The sequence below is a fragment of the Phyllostomus discolor genome, chromosome 5 (genome assembly GCF_004126475.2).
Source record: "Phyllostomus discolor isolate MPI-MPIP mPhyDis1 chromosome 5, mPhyDis1.pri.v3, whole genome shotgun sequence".
NCBI classification, from domain to species: domain Eukaryota; kingdom Metazoa; phylum Chordata; class Mammalia; order Chiroptera; family Phyllostomidae; genus Phyllostomus; species Phyllostomus discolor.
In genome coordinates, this window is record NC_040907.2 from 127070762 (window position 1) to 127086665 (window position 15904).

Genomic DNA, 15904 nt, shown 5'->3' on the forward strand with positions numbered 1-15904 from the left:
GAATTTTGTTGGCTATCTAGAGCTCTAGAAAACTACCCTCCTGTTTCACATTTGAGGTTGGGGGTGGGGCTGACCCCCTGCTCTAGCTCCAGGGGACCAATGTGCGACCCAGGAGCACCCAGAGCCACCCATCTTGGCAGCAGGATGGATGGGTTCAGAGTGGGCACATGACCCATGTCAGACAATCACCACCGTCTCCAAGACAGCAGGATCACCAGCTCTGAGGGGAGACACCAGCGACGGCTGCCAGGCCGTCGCCACCAGGAGGGAGAGGTGGTCCCCGAAAGAAGCCAACAAAGAGGCTGAAAGACAAGACACAGGTAACTCCTGGATACAGAAGCCAACTTACAACTAGCTTTCCCAGTTACATGAACCTGGAATTTGGACCTCTTTTGCTTATACAAACTGGAGTTAAGATTTCTTTCAGCTATAACCAGAAAGCTCCCAATTTCAGTATTCTTCATTAGAAAATGAGTCCCCCAAATACCTGCCCTCATAACAAGAGGGGGTCTATCATCCCATTTTACCTCAGATTGGTTCCCCAGCTCAGAGCTGTTGTGTGCCGTCTACCCACAGCAGAGGCAGCAGAGCTGCCAACCATGGGATCACCCACAGTCTATGGGATATCGGGGTGGGGTGAGACAGCCTGTCTTTGTTTCCCCCTTTACCTGCCACACCCTGCCCACAATATCACAGGGATGATGGTGAATTCTGAAAAATTCTGAATCTTTCCTCCAGGGTTAAATGTACATACTTAGGCCTGATGGGTGGGGGTCCTCTCACTGGCCCCATCGGTTGGGAAGGGCCAACCCAAAGAATTCTTACATAGTTATTCAATTACAAAGACAAAGAGGAGGGCCACAGCCCACCGTAACTCCATGGCGTTGTGCAGTTTCCAAAGCACTGTCGCCTGATCCTCTGGACAGCCTGAGGCATGCAGGGCAAGGGTCATCGTACCCATTTTACAGAGGAGGAAATGGGGGCTTAGAAAAGTGAGGTGACTTCTACAAGGTCACACAGACAACGAGCAGCAGAGCCAGAGACTGATCCGGTGTTCTGGGCTTTTATTTATTTTTTTTTTTCGTTTCATTTCAGCCTCTTTTTGCAGCCTCGGGCATCCCTCCAACTTCCTCTTCAAATCTTTGGCCTCAACCTTCCTTTCCGCTGCCGGTGCCTCCTACTTGCGACTTCTTCCCACATGTCCCATTTCACTGCAGCTAGGAGAACTGGCTCTTCCAGAGAGGCTCATTAAACAAAGCATCTGAAGGGCCCTTGGCAACTCTCCACTTTCTAATGACAGCCATTATTATCAATAAATGACAGAAAACAAACACGGGGACAGATGTCTCTCTTGAGTCCAGGCCTGTGCTGGAATACGGGGCAAACAAAAACTCCACTCGCATGAATGCCTACCTTTGCCCTGCTCAATGGATTAATTCTGCACATGAGCTATGAAGGCTCTCCCTGCTGTCTGCAATCCAGATACTTGATGAGTAAAAAACAAAACAAAACCAAACAAAACTAGAACACTAGCCATTCAGGAGATTTCACAGATGAAAAGAACTTCAAGGTAATCCCACCATCTCTCCAGACAAGGAAACAGACAGAGAAAGGTAAGTGACCAGCCCAAATGTTGTGGGAAAATAAAGGAAATACTTTCCTCCCTTTTGCTGAAAAGTAGCCCTATATACTTTGGGGGCTCAAAAACTTAACCATGACCACACCACAAATCAAATATTATTAAACTTACCCTTTTGGATAGAGCGTGCTAGGAACCATGAAGCAGAAACAAAGAAATAATTCAAATCAATTTGCCCTCAAAAGCTTACAATATAATTGGTATTTGTCGCAATCACCCACCGGCAGTGACCGAGGAATGCTGCAGATGCTCGTCGAAACACAAGAAAAACATACACAGAGACAACCAGGTCCTGTGGGGAAGTAGGAATGGAACGGCCACTCTCTCTTGTGAGGAGCGCCATGGCCACCCTCCCTGGGGTAGAGCACCCCTAAGGGAGAGAGCCTCAGTTCTCCACCCCCCCCCAGCGGGCTTTTATTGGGTTCGTTTGCATAAGAATTCAGGTAAAGCTCATTAGTCATTGCCAGGAAGTAAGGATCAAACAATAGGTAACAAGGAAGTCTGAGGGCCTATTTTGAGTCAGGGTCAAAGAGCTGTAAAAAAACTTTAAGGAACAAACTTACTTCTTCTTTGGACCCTTATCATTCAATTGAGTGCATTCTAAACAAAGCAGTTTACACAGGATTTTACAACTTCTTTCTTAGGCCTGATCACCTGGGGAACCTGCCCTTTCCAGCACAGGGCTGTACCACCCTCCGTCATTGTTTCAGGCTTAGGTGGAGCAAGGGAAGTAAGGCAGCCAAGAGATTAGGATATTTCCTCACAAACAATGAGGACTCAGGCTATGTCAAAGCTGAGGGACGAGGGTCTATCACCCCCTTTTGCTGTAGCCCCCCAAGTCCTTCCTTGGGAGCCTCCCACATGATCATGCCTGTCTTAGATCGTTCCCCCCTTGGGGAATCTTAGCCATCAATGGCTAACTGACCAAGCATTGGGGGCCTGGCACGGTGAAGTAAAAGGAGCAGAAGCGGAGCTCCTGCCAGGGAGATAAGCTTTTGTCTCCTTGGTGGCTTATGGTCCAAGGTCATTCCCTCAGCCTTAGCCTTGGCAGGGGTTACAGCTTCTGATACCAGGCAGGGCAGTTCCCAACAGGTATTTACAATATTCATTTTCAGAAAAGATTTTATTTATTTATTTAGAGAGAATGAAAGGAAAGGAAGAAGAGAAGGAGAGAAGCATCAATGTGCGGTTGCCTCTTGTACACCCCCAGCTGGGGACCTGGCCCGCAACTCAGGCATGTGCCCTGACCGGGAACAGAACCAGGGACCTTTTGGTTCACAGGCTGGTACTCAATACACTGAGCCACACCAGCCAGGGAACAATATCCTTAAGGATAAACGAGAAGAGAGGGGGGAAAAGGAGAGGTTTTACAAATAAAACACAGACACCAAGGTCTTCAGGAAGAACACTGGGAAGCTTTGAAAAGAGATGTCTATTCAGTCCAGTCACCAGAGTAAAAGGTTTGAATATCTTCCTCTTTTACTTATTATCCATTCCTTTCCTATTCCAAAAAGGGTATGCAGCAGCTAAAAGCCACTTTAAGGTTTAAAATATTTAACATATGGATTATTGAAGAGCAATTAAAAAAAAAAAACACTACCCATAAAAAATGTCCAAAGGCAAAAAAATTAATAAAAACGGGCTGATACATTTACAAAAAATCAGCAGATGTTCAGTCCACCAGGGTAAAGGTCAGCAGGAAAAGGTTTGTTTCTCCCTTTGACTTGGCGTCACATCACCACTTAGGGACAGGAACATCTCCCCATGAGGCAAGCCCAATTCTTCCTTCAGTGGTTTGGGATTGCCACCAATTCTACTGCTGACTAATTACAGAGTTGAAGCAGTAATTAACATTTCAAAAAGGGAACAGCATTGGGGTTTACTATCAAAGAGACAGGCATTCTGACTACTCCAAGGGACCTCCTGGTCCCTGGCTGACAGTACGCAGGGGAAGTGAAGGTGGAGGCCCCTCGGTCACACAGGGGCAGGAGCTGGACTTGGGTCGGGTATCAAAGACCATGGATTCAATGTCAGTGTCAGTGGGGGGCTGCAGGGGCCACTCCAAGAGGAGTGCGGGCTCCGGGGCACCTGAATGGAACACACCCATGAATGAACCTGCCCAAAGAAATCAGAACAGCCACAGGGAAAAGGGCTATGGGGTGTGTTATAGTTGCATTGTGTCCCCCCAAAAAGGTATGTGGCAGTCCTAATCCTCGGCACCTATAAATGTGACCTTATGTGGATCAAGTTAAGATGAGGTCATTAGTGCGCCTCTTAATCCAACTGGTATCCTTCTAAGAGGAAAATATCATGTGAAGACAGAGGCACATGGGGAGAACACCACGTCCCGATGGGGGCAACCTGTGGAGATGCAGGGCACATCAAGAAACACCGAGACTACCACCAGAAGCCAGAAGAGGCAAGGAAGAGTATCTCAGAAGGAGCATGGCCCTGCTGACACCCTGGACTTGCATCTTCCAAAACTGTGAAACGGTGCATTTGCATTATTTAAAGCCACCAGTTTGTGGTGCTTTCTACAGCAGCCCTGGAAACTAATACAGGGTGGAAAACACACTCAGTGGGGTGAGGGGAGGGCTGAGCAGGTGGGGGTGATGGGGAAGAGCACTGAGGGCAGGCAAGCAGACGCAGACTCTCGCACGGGAGGGCGGGGCCGCGCACTTCAGAACCCAGTTTCACTTCCTCCTTCTCCCTCGCTCTCAATCCCGCTCATCTCCCAAGAGGCCCAAGACGTCCAGCCCCATCCACACTGGAGAAGAGGAAGACTCAAAAGAAGTCATGGGGCCCAGGCTCCCGGCTCCCAGCTCCCGCTCCATAACCCTAGGACAACGATCCCCAGCCCAGCGTAGTGCCACATCTGTCATCATGCCTCAGATATAGCTGATTGTGAGACACGCCATTATGTTACATAAGAAAGACAAGATGCTGCCAATAATAATTATAACATGATTACTGTACAATACATTGCTGATTCCAAAGATATTCAAATAAAAAATTATCTCAAATTAGATAAAATGTGGGGGAAAAGATCAAACAAGTTCGGGGCAAGGCCGGTAAGCCAGGTTAAGCATGCTTCTTCCCTGCGGGACTGTCACAGCCTCTGTTGGTTGGTGTCTGTTATGAATCCCTTCGACGGGGCTACAGAAATGCTGATTTTCCCAGTGAGTCTGAGTTCTGAGCCTTGTTTGGAAGAGCAGCTGATGGGGGTAAACAGCTAGTTGACTAGTGTACTTGGGCCACACTCTGAGCCCCTCAACCTGGAAAGTTTGGGAAAGAGGAAGGAAGAGCACCCACTGGGGACATACGGTCCTAGAACAGGGAGCTGGCTGACGCAGGGGCAGGAGGAAAGGGATGTGTTAGCCCTAGGCAGTCACAGAGAATCAGGTGCCCCCCAAAATATCAGGTACCCTTCTGAGCTCTTCCAAGTAAAGGGAGGGCACACCCACCTGCCTCCCCCACCCCCTTCCTCCTCTCTCAGCTGGCAGCAGGCACAGCCACACCTGTCCTACAGAACTGCAAGACTTCACTAGCTAATGCTGGGCATGCATGCCATCCAGGGCTGGGAAAAAGCCAGAGTGAGCTACAAAGCCAGCAACCTCAGAACAAAACCCAGGGCACACTACAGTTCAGTCACTCTGATACCCAGAATCTCCTCAGTAGTTATTACAACATGAAACTGCCAGTAACCAAGACCTGAAGGAAAACCAAAGGATGGAAGTGAGGTAGATTTTAAATAGTCAAGAACCATCAGAGATACAAATGCCAATGTGCGTGCACAAAGCACAGCCCACTGGTGGCCACAGAGCAAATAGAGCACATGCCTGTCCTTAGCATCGGAATCTTCCCTGACTCGTCAAGGCCGGCTGCGGGCACAGCAGGACTTTCTCACAAGCCCTGCCCTCGCCCGTCTTCTGTGCACAGCAGCTGCAACAGCCACAGACTTCCTGACATCCATTTCGCAGGCCGCACACCACATGCCCCAAATCTCAGCTTTACTCAAGCCTCCAGAGCATGGAGCGAGGGCCATCCTCTCAGGGTGTGTACTCACAACCCCAGGAGAAACTTTTCTCCCTCTCTTGCATGCAGCAGAACCCCAGCCGAGAGCACAGAACACAGCTCAGAACAAATCCCTGTCCAAGCTGGGGTGGACACAGCACCCACCCCTGCAAATTACTAACTGTGGAATGGCTGGATGAACAGCCTCCTCTGAGCAGGCTAGTGAGCCTCCACTCTGCCAAGTGCAGGGACCGAGCCCCCAGCTACCCACTGCGGGGTGGGGCATGAGCCACACAGACACACACCGACAGGATAATTTCTTTTCTTCCGTTCTATCTCCTCTTGCCGTTTCTCTGCTTTGGGGGCTACCTAGATTTAGCATCTATTAAATTTGTTCAGATGTGGACTTGAATCTCCCCTCTGAGGCTGAAACCCACCTGGTCACTACCAGGATTGCTACTTTTTTTTGTAGGGAGGCCTTGATACCCTGAAGGAGAGATTCTCCTAAAATGAACTCTTCGCTGTTTTGGAGCCTTTCACATTCTGGAGACATAAGCATCTCTAAGATCTTGCACAGCATCTGCAAGATACATAAATACTACCTTTCCGTTTTTAAAAAAAGATATTATTTATTCATTTTTAGAGAAAGGGGAATGGGGGGAAAAGAGAAGGAGACAAACATTGATGCGTGAGAGAAACATCAATTGGTTGCTCCTCACATGTCCCCAGCCAGAGACCTGGTCCACAGCCCAGGCACATGCCCTGACTGGGAATCAAACCAGCGATCTTTCCATTTGTGGGACAATGCCCAACCCACTGAGCCACAGCAGTCAGAGCAACATTACCCCTTCTTATCACAAGCCACTAGACAGGACAATAAGGGCAAGTCAGCCTTGTCCAACCATGGTATCCCTAGTGCCTGACACATGTTAGATGCTCAGCAGACTTATGTTGGATGAATGGACCGATGATGGATGGATTGAGGATGGATGGATGGATGGGAGAATGGACAGGAGAACAGATGGATGAAACAGTAAGTGAATGAACGAGTGAGTGGATGAGTGAGTGAAGAAGTGAATGAAAGTTGGAAGGATGTCTCCACAGAACATTCAGCCTATGGAGCCATCTCTGGGTGAGAGACTCACCTGAACCATCAGGAATGGACCTCACAAACGTTGGCAACATCTTGACTGTGGATGTCGGGTTAAAATCCCGGGAAAGACCGTTCCTCATCTCCTTCTGGAAACGAGCCATTATATCCATCAGAGTTTCATCGGAGAGCCGCATGGCGTAGAGATACTTGTCGATCTGGGGGAAGGATGAGAAGGAAGGAGTGTGAGGAAGGTCATTTCAGTTCAAGTTCAGCTGGGGAAGGACAGAGCAGATGAGGTTCCCACTTGCCAAAGGCCATCCGGCTCCAGTGGGCACTTTCCCACCTATGCTGGCACGTCACAGATGGGAAGTTATGCAAATGCCATCAACCATGTCACTCAGAGCATGCTTGCAAATGCTCTGAGCCCTAATTCCTCCCCTGTAAAATGAACCAAATATCTCCAAGGACCCTTTCAAGCCTCGAATGTTACATGGAAGCTCCCCTTTGATCCCCAAGGACATGCCAGAGGTACCTTAAGCTTCCACACAACTCCTTCCCTCTATGACAAGTGGCTGGCTCACCCTCACATGAATGACAGCGCTACAGGGGCTAAGAATGAGAGCTCCAGGGTCAGCAACCTGGGGTTCAAATCCCAGCCCCATTACTTAAGAGGTGTGTAAACTTCAGCTTCCTCAACTGAAAAACCGAGATGATTAGTAAGACCTAACTCACAGAATGCTGTAAGATTAAATGCGATGGAGAAGCACTAAGGACACAGAAAGTGCTTGATAGACATCAGCCTACTAACATGAGACAGTGGGCTGATGGGTTTCCTTGGGTGTGATTTCTAGGTAGGTAGAAATAGAAGCCGAATGGCTAGAGCCCTTCAGAACACAGGACAACAGGACTAGAGCAGAGACCTTAACCTCACCATCCCCAGAAGGTTTGGAGACAGCCCCCAAGCACCCACATGCCCTTGTCCCAGGGCCGATGTGACCACGCTTCCAAGTCATACAATGTATTGACTTAACCTGCTCCTCCTCCTGGGCCCCCCTTCTCCTCAAGGTTCCCAGGCTCCTAATCTCAGGCCCCCTGGGTTGTCATGGGTTGTTCTTCCTTCATAGTATCTTCCCATTCATCCTCTCAAAAAGCATTTATTTGGCTCATACTATGGGACTGGCTCTGGGCTACATACCCGTCCTCACAGAGCCTGTCCACACGGAGTTCACCAGAAGTCATTTTGAGTCACTATTCCTTCTCTGTGCCACTCCTCAACTTAGGAAGCCCTGATAACCACATGCATGGATTGCTGATTTCTGATTACTCATTCATGCAATAGTTTTCCATCTTCAATCCCTCCACCTTCCAACCAAACCTCTTCTACCACTTCCACACTCGCCTTCCTAAACTGCAACCCCTGTTCAAAGCCTTGTAATGCCTTCCCGTGTTCAAGACCTCTGTGCTCTGTAGGTGTGGCTCCATGCCAAACCTCCTCTACCTTTCCTGGTAGGTGCTGGGTTTTCCTACTAAAATGCCCTTCCTTCTCTTCCCAGATACTCAAGTCTCACCTGCCCTTCCATGTTCAGATCAAATGCCACCTCCTCCTGCAGATGTCTGAGTCCAGCTAGAGACAACCCCTCCCTCAGCACTGATGCCTCCCCAAGGTCTAGCTTGGATCACAGCTTTCTGCACCTGTCACCTTGACAGTGTCTGCTCCGTTCACCTCGACCTCCCAGTGCCTCACATGCAGCCTTGCATACAGAAGGCTCCCGATGGAGAGAGAGACAGATTTATGACCCAGGGAGCCTAAAAAGACCTTGACGCAGATTTGTTTCTGGGAATGGAGTCTCACGCTCACTTTTCAGGGTGGCTGGTGATGTCCTGGCTCAAGGACACAGAGTCTCCAGTCCTAGGTCATTTCTGCACATTTTGCTCCTTGGCAGCCTTCTTGCTTTGGTCTCCAAGCCTCGTGCTCCCCATGCCCTGCCTCCTCCTACCTCACTGACAATCAAGGCACTGGCTGAAGTCCCCCAGCGTCCTCTGTGGCCAGAGACAATCCTGCCCCCACCTCTTCCTTTCCCCTTAGTGGCAAAGCAAAGAGCAATCAGAAACCGCTGAGAGCTCAGGTAGAAAATACCAGAATCATGACCCTACGAGGAGACATGCTCTGTTCTATCCCCAAGGTTGGCAGCACCGGATCAGCAGTCCCAGCCCCCACTGCACCCACAGTCTGAGGAGGGTGAAGTGGTCAAGATATAAGTGTGCGTGAGTGGCCACAGGAGAAGCCGGGGGCGGTCTGCTGTGCGCGAACCGGAGAAGAACGCATCCAGGCATGAGCAAGAGCATGTGTGAAGGCCAAAGGCAAGGGAAGGTGGTCTGTGCAATGAACAGAAATAAATTCCAAATGGATCAAGCACACAGTGTGGGACAACGGGAGAGACTTTCAAGAGGCAAACCATGCAGGACTCTATGAGCCACACAAATCTAGATTGACTCCAAAGCACTGCAAGCCTTGGGATGACTCTAGTGAGTATTCCCAAACAAGGTCTGTTTTGAAAAGATCAAGCTGTAAACTGGGTAGAGAGTGGGCAAGCAAGAGCAAGTCCATGCAATAACAGTCACATTGCTACTCCAGCATTTTGGACGTGCTTCGATTGCCACACTCCTCACCCTACATTATGGTTATCTGTTTGTTCACATTTCCATCTCCTCTGATAACATGTGAGTTCCCCAGGGAGAGGAAACATGCCGAACAGACCTTTGGAACTCACCCAGTTGCCTGGAACAAAATAGAAAGTCAACTGATGCTGGAATAATACTCTATCATTATACCGTGCTTTATAAATGATTTCACATCCAGTATGTCATTTAACCTTCAAAACAAGCCTGTCGAGGAGACATTCTTAATCTCCATTTTACAGATGCAGGAGCTAAGTGGTTAGCTCAAAGCGCCCAGGCGGGCACTCACACCTGCAAGTCTAACACTGTCCTTACAATCATCCCCATCCCTGAGGGAGGCCCGCCCCACCACTCTGTGGAGGACAGGCCCAATGGAAAGCTGCTGAGGTCTTCCAGTTGAACAGGGAGAAGTTCTAGAAAAGGCAGGGCTCTCTGTTACTCCACATTCATCCTGCCTCTTAACTCGAGGCACAGCTCAACACAGGGACACTGATCTGAGACTCCCAGTGTTTTCAGACAGCCAAGCCAAACCCAAACAGGGCCTCGCAGGCTGAAGACAGAGCAAAACCTGCCCCCAAGTGTCTGGGGGAGGGTGTACCTCCTCTGCCTCAGGTTCATGAATTATCTTCATATGGTACAACCCCTCTCCAAAGAGATATGAAAAGCGATGGGGCCAAAAAGACGATGCAACTGGGGGAGGGCTGGTGCTGAACTTGAGGCATCCTGGATCTTACGTGAATATGGATAAGCTGAAAGGAGCCCTTTCCGCTGCTACATGGGAGGTCAGGAGGAGCCTCTGAATCAGCAGGGAGCCTCTGAATCAGCAGAGAGCCTGGGGCCGGGGCTGCCCAGGTACCCGCCACTCTGTATGCCTTGATGAACAAGGGGCCTCTTCCCCTCATTCAAATCAGCCTCAGCCTGGCTGCTGCTGTCTGCCTGGGAAGGGGACTGAGGATGGGTGGTGGTGGCAGAAGGTAGGAAAGGAGAGTGTTAGGGAAACCACTCCTGCCCGCTTGTCCAGATCTCGGTGTGGCTGTGCCCTGTAAGAAACCCAGTAACAGAGCTGCTATTTCTCCTAACAGAAGGTGAGGCCAGAAGCCCAGGAGGGGTGAGATGGCAGAGGGTGCAGACCTAGAAAAGGACAACTTCTGGTCTTTGGAGGTTTGGCAAAGTCTGTGGTCCTTTCAGCTTTTCTATTTCTGTTTGCCCTCCACCACATGTCCAGATCTCCTCCCCTCCCCTCACACTTCCACTTCCCCACTCCATCCTCTTCTCTGAGGATGCGCCCTCCAACCGCTCTGGCTCTGGCCAAACACCGGTGCCCAATCAATCCCTCCTGTGCCTCCAACCCCCAGCCTACATTTTGGTGACCAGAGGGCACAGCACAGAACCTCTTCTAGTGGCTTCAAGCTGCAAGGCCCGGCCTTTCGAACATCTGTCACGGGACAGCTGTCATTGCACACAAGCATGCAGGACTCTGGTTGGGCTGGGAAGCATGTGGGGAGGTGCCAGGACCCCGGACACCACAAGCCAAGCAGAGTCCTGCAGACTATTGGCTGAGACTGACAAGGACCCTGGTCTGGCCTCCCAGGGCACCTTTCACCCAGGCAGAGCCCTTCTCAAGAAGGCGAGAGAGCCAGGGCAGCTGCACTGGATGGGCAGTTTTGCCCAAATATTAGATTGGCCAAAAAGTTCATTCATGTTTTTCCATAAGAGGTTTCTAATAGCACTTAGTTGTCTTTAACTTCATCGGAAACAATTTTGTTAGATTGTATTGTGACAGCTGTCATATCAGCATGCATTTAAAAAAACTTATGAAAAGTAGTTTTTGTGTAGCCATTTTAATATTGAAGACAGAAGAAAATATGCAACATTTTTGGCATATTATGCCTTATTATTTCAAGAAAGGTAAAAATGCAACTGAAAATGCAAAAAAAGTCTGTGCAGTGTATGGAGAAGGTGCTGTGGCTGAATGAATGTGTCAAAAGTGATCTGTGAAGTTTTGTGCTGGAAATTTCTCGCTGGATGATGCTACAAGGTCGAGTAGACCAGCTGAAGTTGATAGCGATCAAATAGAAACATTAATTGAGAACAATCAATGTTATACCACATGGGAGATAGCCAATATACTCAGAATATCCAAAGCAATAAAGTTATTGGTGAAAATGAAAAATGTGTCTTTTATTTTATGAAAAAACTTAATGGACTTTTTGGCCAAACCAATACTCTGAAGGACTTGTCCTGCATTGTCCTTCGTGTGGACCAAGAGAGCCTGGAAGCTCCAGAGGGGAGGCTGGGTAACAGCAGAGGCAGCTCAGGAGATGTCAGAAGGGAGAACACAGCCCCGCCAAGTCCCCTGGCCTAGAGCCGTCAGCTAATGAACAAACCCTGTGGCCATGCACTGTGCTAAACTCAAACATTTCTGTGTCAGCCTCGGAGCCCCTCCTGCTCCCAAGAGAACAGAAAATCAATTCAAGACCAGACATGCCAAAGTGAACAGGCCCATCGCAGCAGGAGGTGTAACCGCTGGTGACCCGGGCACTCTGACCCGCTGTGGAAGGGGGCACGGCCATGGGAAATTCTCACTCCCTCTCTCGTCCTCTCTGTGAGGATCAAGAATGAAGCAGAGCCACAGGTGTGGCTGAAGCTGCCTGGCGCAGGCCCTTCACAGTGAAGTTCCTGAAAACGAAATTGGGGAGCTGGCAGTGAAGGGTTAAGAAGGCCTCTTGCTCAAGGGCAGGGCAGAGGTTTCAACATCAGAATTCACTTCTCTTTCTTAGACTGACCCGGTGAGAACAGGTTCTGGGTGATGGATATTATTTTAATAATGGTCACATCTGCAGAGGCCCTTTTCATTTATATGCAGGACTTTCACCCATATTTGCCCATTTGGATGTCACAGAAAGAGATGCGATGAGCTCACAGGTGCCAGGTGCTGGGCATGAAACAGGTGCTTCACACGTTAGCTCCCTCTCTCCCAGCACAACGCCCAAGTCAAGTAGGCAGGAAGGATACTATCAACGTTTTACAGCAGAGGAAATGGAGACCCAGGACTCAGAAAAAGTCACATGGTCTGTACGCGGCAGCCCTCTAATTTGGGGCTCCCCCTCACACACTCTGTTCTCTCTCACATGGTGGGAAGAACGTGAAGCCCTGGGCAAAGAGAGCTTGGTTCAAATCCAAGATCTGCCATTTATTAAATAGCTGTGTGACTTTGGACAAGTCACATAACATCTTTAAAGGAGTTTTGCTTTCTTCACTCGTAAGATGAGGATAATAATACTTTCACCTCTAACAGCTTCTGGGAGAATTTTAATGATGTCCCAAGAACAAAGTCGGCACCAAGTATCCCTCCCCACCCTGCCACCCAAACGGTCACATGGGAGGCTGTCTCGCCCCCTCGCCTAACTGACAGAAACACATGTCCCTAACTCCTCCTACCTAAACACGGACAGAAATGCACTGGTTTCCAAGTGTTATTGACCCATTCTGTAGACGAGAAAACTAAAGGTAGGCAGAGCTATGCCTAAAACTATAGCAAATGAAAGATTCTGGCAAAAGTTGCAATGTTTTATTAATTTTTAAAAACAGTGAATATTAAGTTATAGTAAGAACAGGAATACACATTTATTTTTAAAGGATATCCAAATAACACATAAATGCATAAAAGTAAAAAGTATGAGCTCTCCCCCCAGTCTTCCCAGGGACAGACAACCCTGCTAATTGCTACATGTCCTATGTTGGTTTTCCTACATACACATACACAAACACTTACACATACAGAACTTGGTTTATTTCATTTTTCAAAAATGGAATCAGATCATAAACACTTTCTCTTTTGAAACCTTAACCCTACCTTCCTACTTCCTCTGGTAACTGCTTCTAACAGCCATACTTAGACTCCCCGGGGCCCGCCTGCCGCCGTGACGGGGCACAGACGATGCACACACCCGCGTCTGACTCTGGCTGTCACTCTGCAGGAGCCGCGGTCGTTCCGTCCACAACGTGCGTGTGTTCATGACTCTGACCAATAAAGGGCCCTCTGCTTCGCACAGCATTTTCACGTGGTGGCCCTTCAACCACCCTGTCCAGAGAAGTAGGACAGGTGTCATCACTGGGAACACCCCAAGGAGAAGCCAGGGGCCGGAGAGGTTCTCCAGCTGGCCAAGATGACTCACTGGTCAGCAAGAGAAGTGGAGTGGACATGGATTCTCCAATACCTGGTCCTGTGCTCCTTCCTCTGGGCCTTTCTTGCTCAGCCCAGGGAGAACCCAGGCCAGGGGTTCCTGGAGCAGAGATATGGAAATACTGGTGGCATTAATGCCACAGCCCTGTCCATTGCCAGCTTTCCTGCCTTGCAAAAGAATGCCACAGCAATTTGAGTTTTAGGAAGCCTTGTTCGCCTCACACCAGCTACAAGCTGCCCAATCCTCGCCTCACACCAGCTATTAGCTGCCCGATCCGTTCATTTTCCCTCTCACACAACCTGGGGAAGGAAGTACAGAAGCCACAGCAAGTCCAAACACCCTGGCCCAATGAGACTCTCTGCTGTGGTGTGTGCCACTTAACGCCCCCCCCCACATGCCCCTCTACAGGTGTCCAGCCCCTTTTCCTGCCTGCCTGTGGCTACTTGGGCTGTGGGTGGTGGCCGAAGGAACCTAAGTTTCTGTCTAGCTCTGAGCCAGCTGGTCACAGGGACGGAGCTGGCCACAACGGGAGGCATTCAGCCCTGAGGTTCCATATAGGAGCCAGCTACTCCCAGCTCACCACTGCCCTCCCTCAGGCAGCCCGGGCCTGACAGTGGTTCTTTTACCCCCGAAGGTCGTCCTTCCTCACAGATCCAGTGTCCGCTCAGCTTGCTTGGCCTGTCCACGGCCTCTCCACGCCTGCTCCTTCTGTCTCCCAAAGGCCGAGTCCACACTCACCTCCTCCAAAGCGCATGCCATGATGCGCCCCGCCCAGCAGCGGCTGCTCCCCTCCTCGGCATCCCCTCGGTCACTGGTGTCACTACGTGGGAATTAATTTGTCCTGGTGGACACGTCGCCGAGTAAGAGTCTTTACCGGGCACGGAAGCAACACATGCATGGTCTGTGCTTGCAGCTAGACCCTGAATGCCATGTGGGCAGGGGCCATGCCTTCCAGGCCCTCTGTGTTCCCCCAGACCCCTCAGCGTTGCTTCTCGGCTGAACTGAGTGGCTGTTCTGCTGGGCGGGAAGGCCCCTGGTGACGCCTAGCCCGGGAGTTCAGAAGGGTTTGCTGGCTCAGATAAGGCTGGAGGCTCCTCTTCCCTGAATAGCCCAGCCCTTCTCGAGTACCAGCCCCTCACTTTGGGGCCAACAGCCTCTCTCTGAAGAACAGGGTGTTCCAGGCGGTCTCTAGCCCCCCTCCCTCCCACAACATCTGTATCTCAAGGCGGAGGCCCTGAGAGACACAGAGCCCTTAGAGGACTCTCAGTCCGCTAGGGCCTCCCAGAGACTGCCGCACATCTGAATGTCACCGAGGAAATGTGCGATGACAAACTCCACTTTAGAGGCTCCCTAGTGAAAGATGTGTGTGCGAACAGCACCAAAGCAAAAGGGCCCCTCCACAAGTTCAAACAATGTGAGGGGCGGCTCCCGACCCCGTTTCTTCTTCAAGGTCCAGCAGCTTCTCCCTTCTTTAATTTATGCTTCTGAACTGTTAGCTCTGTTTCACTATTAAGCACCACGAATTGCTTGTACATTTTTTACTCTGAAAAAAACAGGAGGAATAATGGGATTCCTATCCTTGATGCAGAAACTAAGGTTCCAGGAACCAAGATATAACGGTTAGTTTACCAGGCCGGGCTGGGCACGCCAACCGCCCTGATCCAATCTGCACACTGGCAGGCTGAGCACCATTGGCCCCCTATCACAGGAGGAACCTGTGGCCACAAAGTCAAGTGAAAGTCCCCATGCACCCAGCAACCAGGGCAGCTCTAGCTAAGACTCCAAACTCGTTGCTCCTTCCCTCATCCAGACTGCTCTTGCCAGGAGGACCATGGGAGGCCTTGAGGTCATGCCTAAGGTCCCCCTAGTGACCTTGGCATCCAGTAATAATAGGTGTTTCCTGGCTGGTGAGAGAGACCCCGCTGCTGCCCAGGACAACACCAAAGCCATCACACTGAACTAGCTGAAAGTAAAGGAGACACCCGGTTCCAAGGGGAATGAACAGCCCTGGAATGCGGCAGAGCAGGAACAGCAGGCCTCACTCCATCCAGCCTGATGGCTGGGGCAGAGGGCCACCTCCAGACTCGCAGTCCCCATCGTCCCAGGTACCAAGAGGGAATGAAGGATCCGAAGAGTAGACAGTTTTGCTTTCACTTGAGACAGCCAGACCCTAATGCCACGAGCTGCAAACCGCACTGCAGGGTGGGAGCAGGCCTGGCTAGAAATCAAAAGACCTCAGGCCTCCTCCAGCTCAGTCTCCCTCTCCAGCCCTGGGTCAGTCACCTCCAACTC

General features: G+C 50.2%; 1 protein-coding gene across 3 annotated transcripts in view; it reads right to left on the reverse strand.

The window, feature by feature from the left end:
* The window catches only part of HK1 (hexokinase 1), a 65616-nt gene that overhangs the window by 36862 nt on the left and 12850 nt on the right, over positions 1-15904 (reverse strand). For 2 of the 3 annotated variants that reach the window (XM_028511444.2, XM_036026864.1), the window contains exon 2: positions 6799-6961. In XM_028511444.2, the coding sequence (XP_028367245.1) occupies positions 6799-6961 (163 nt within the window). Of the gene's footprint in view, positions 1-6798; positions 6962-14353; positions 14602-15904 lie in introns of those variants that run through there. The other variant, XM_036026865.1, reaches the window with a different exon arrangement.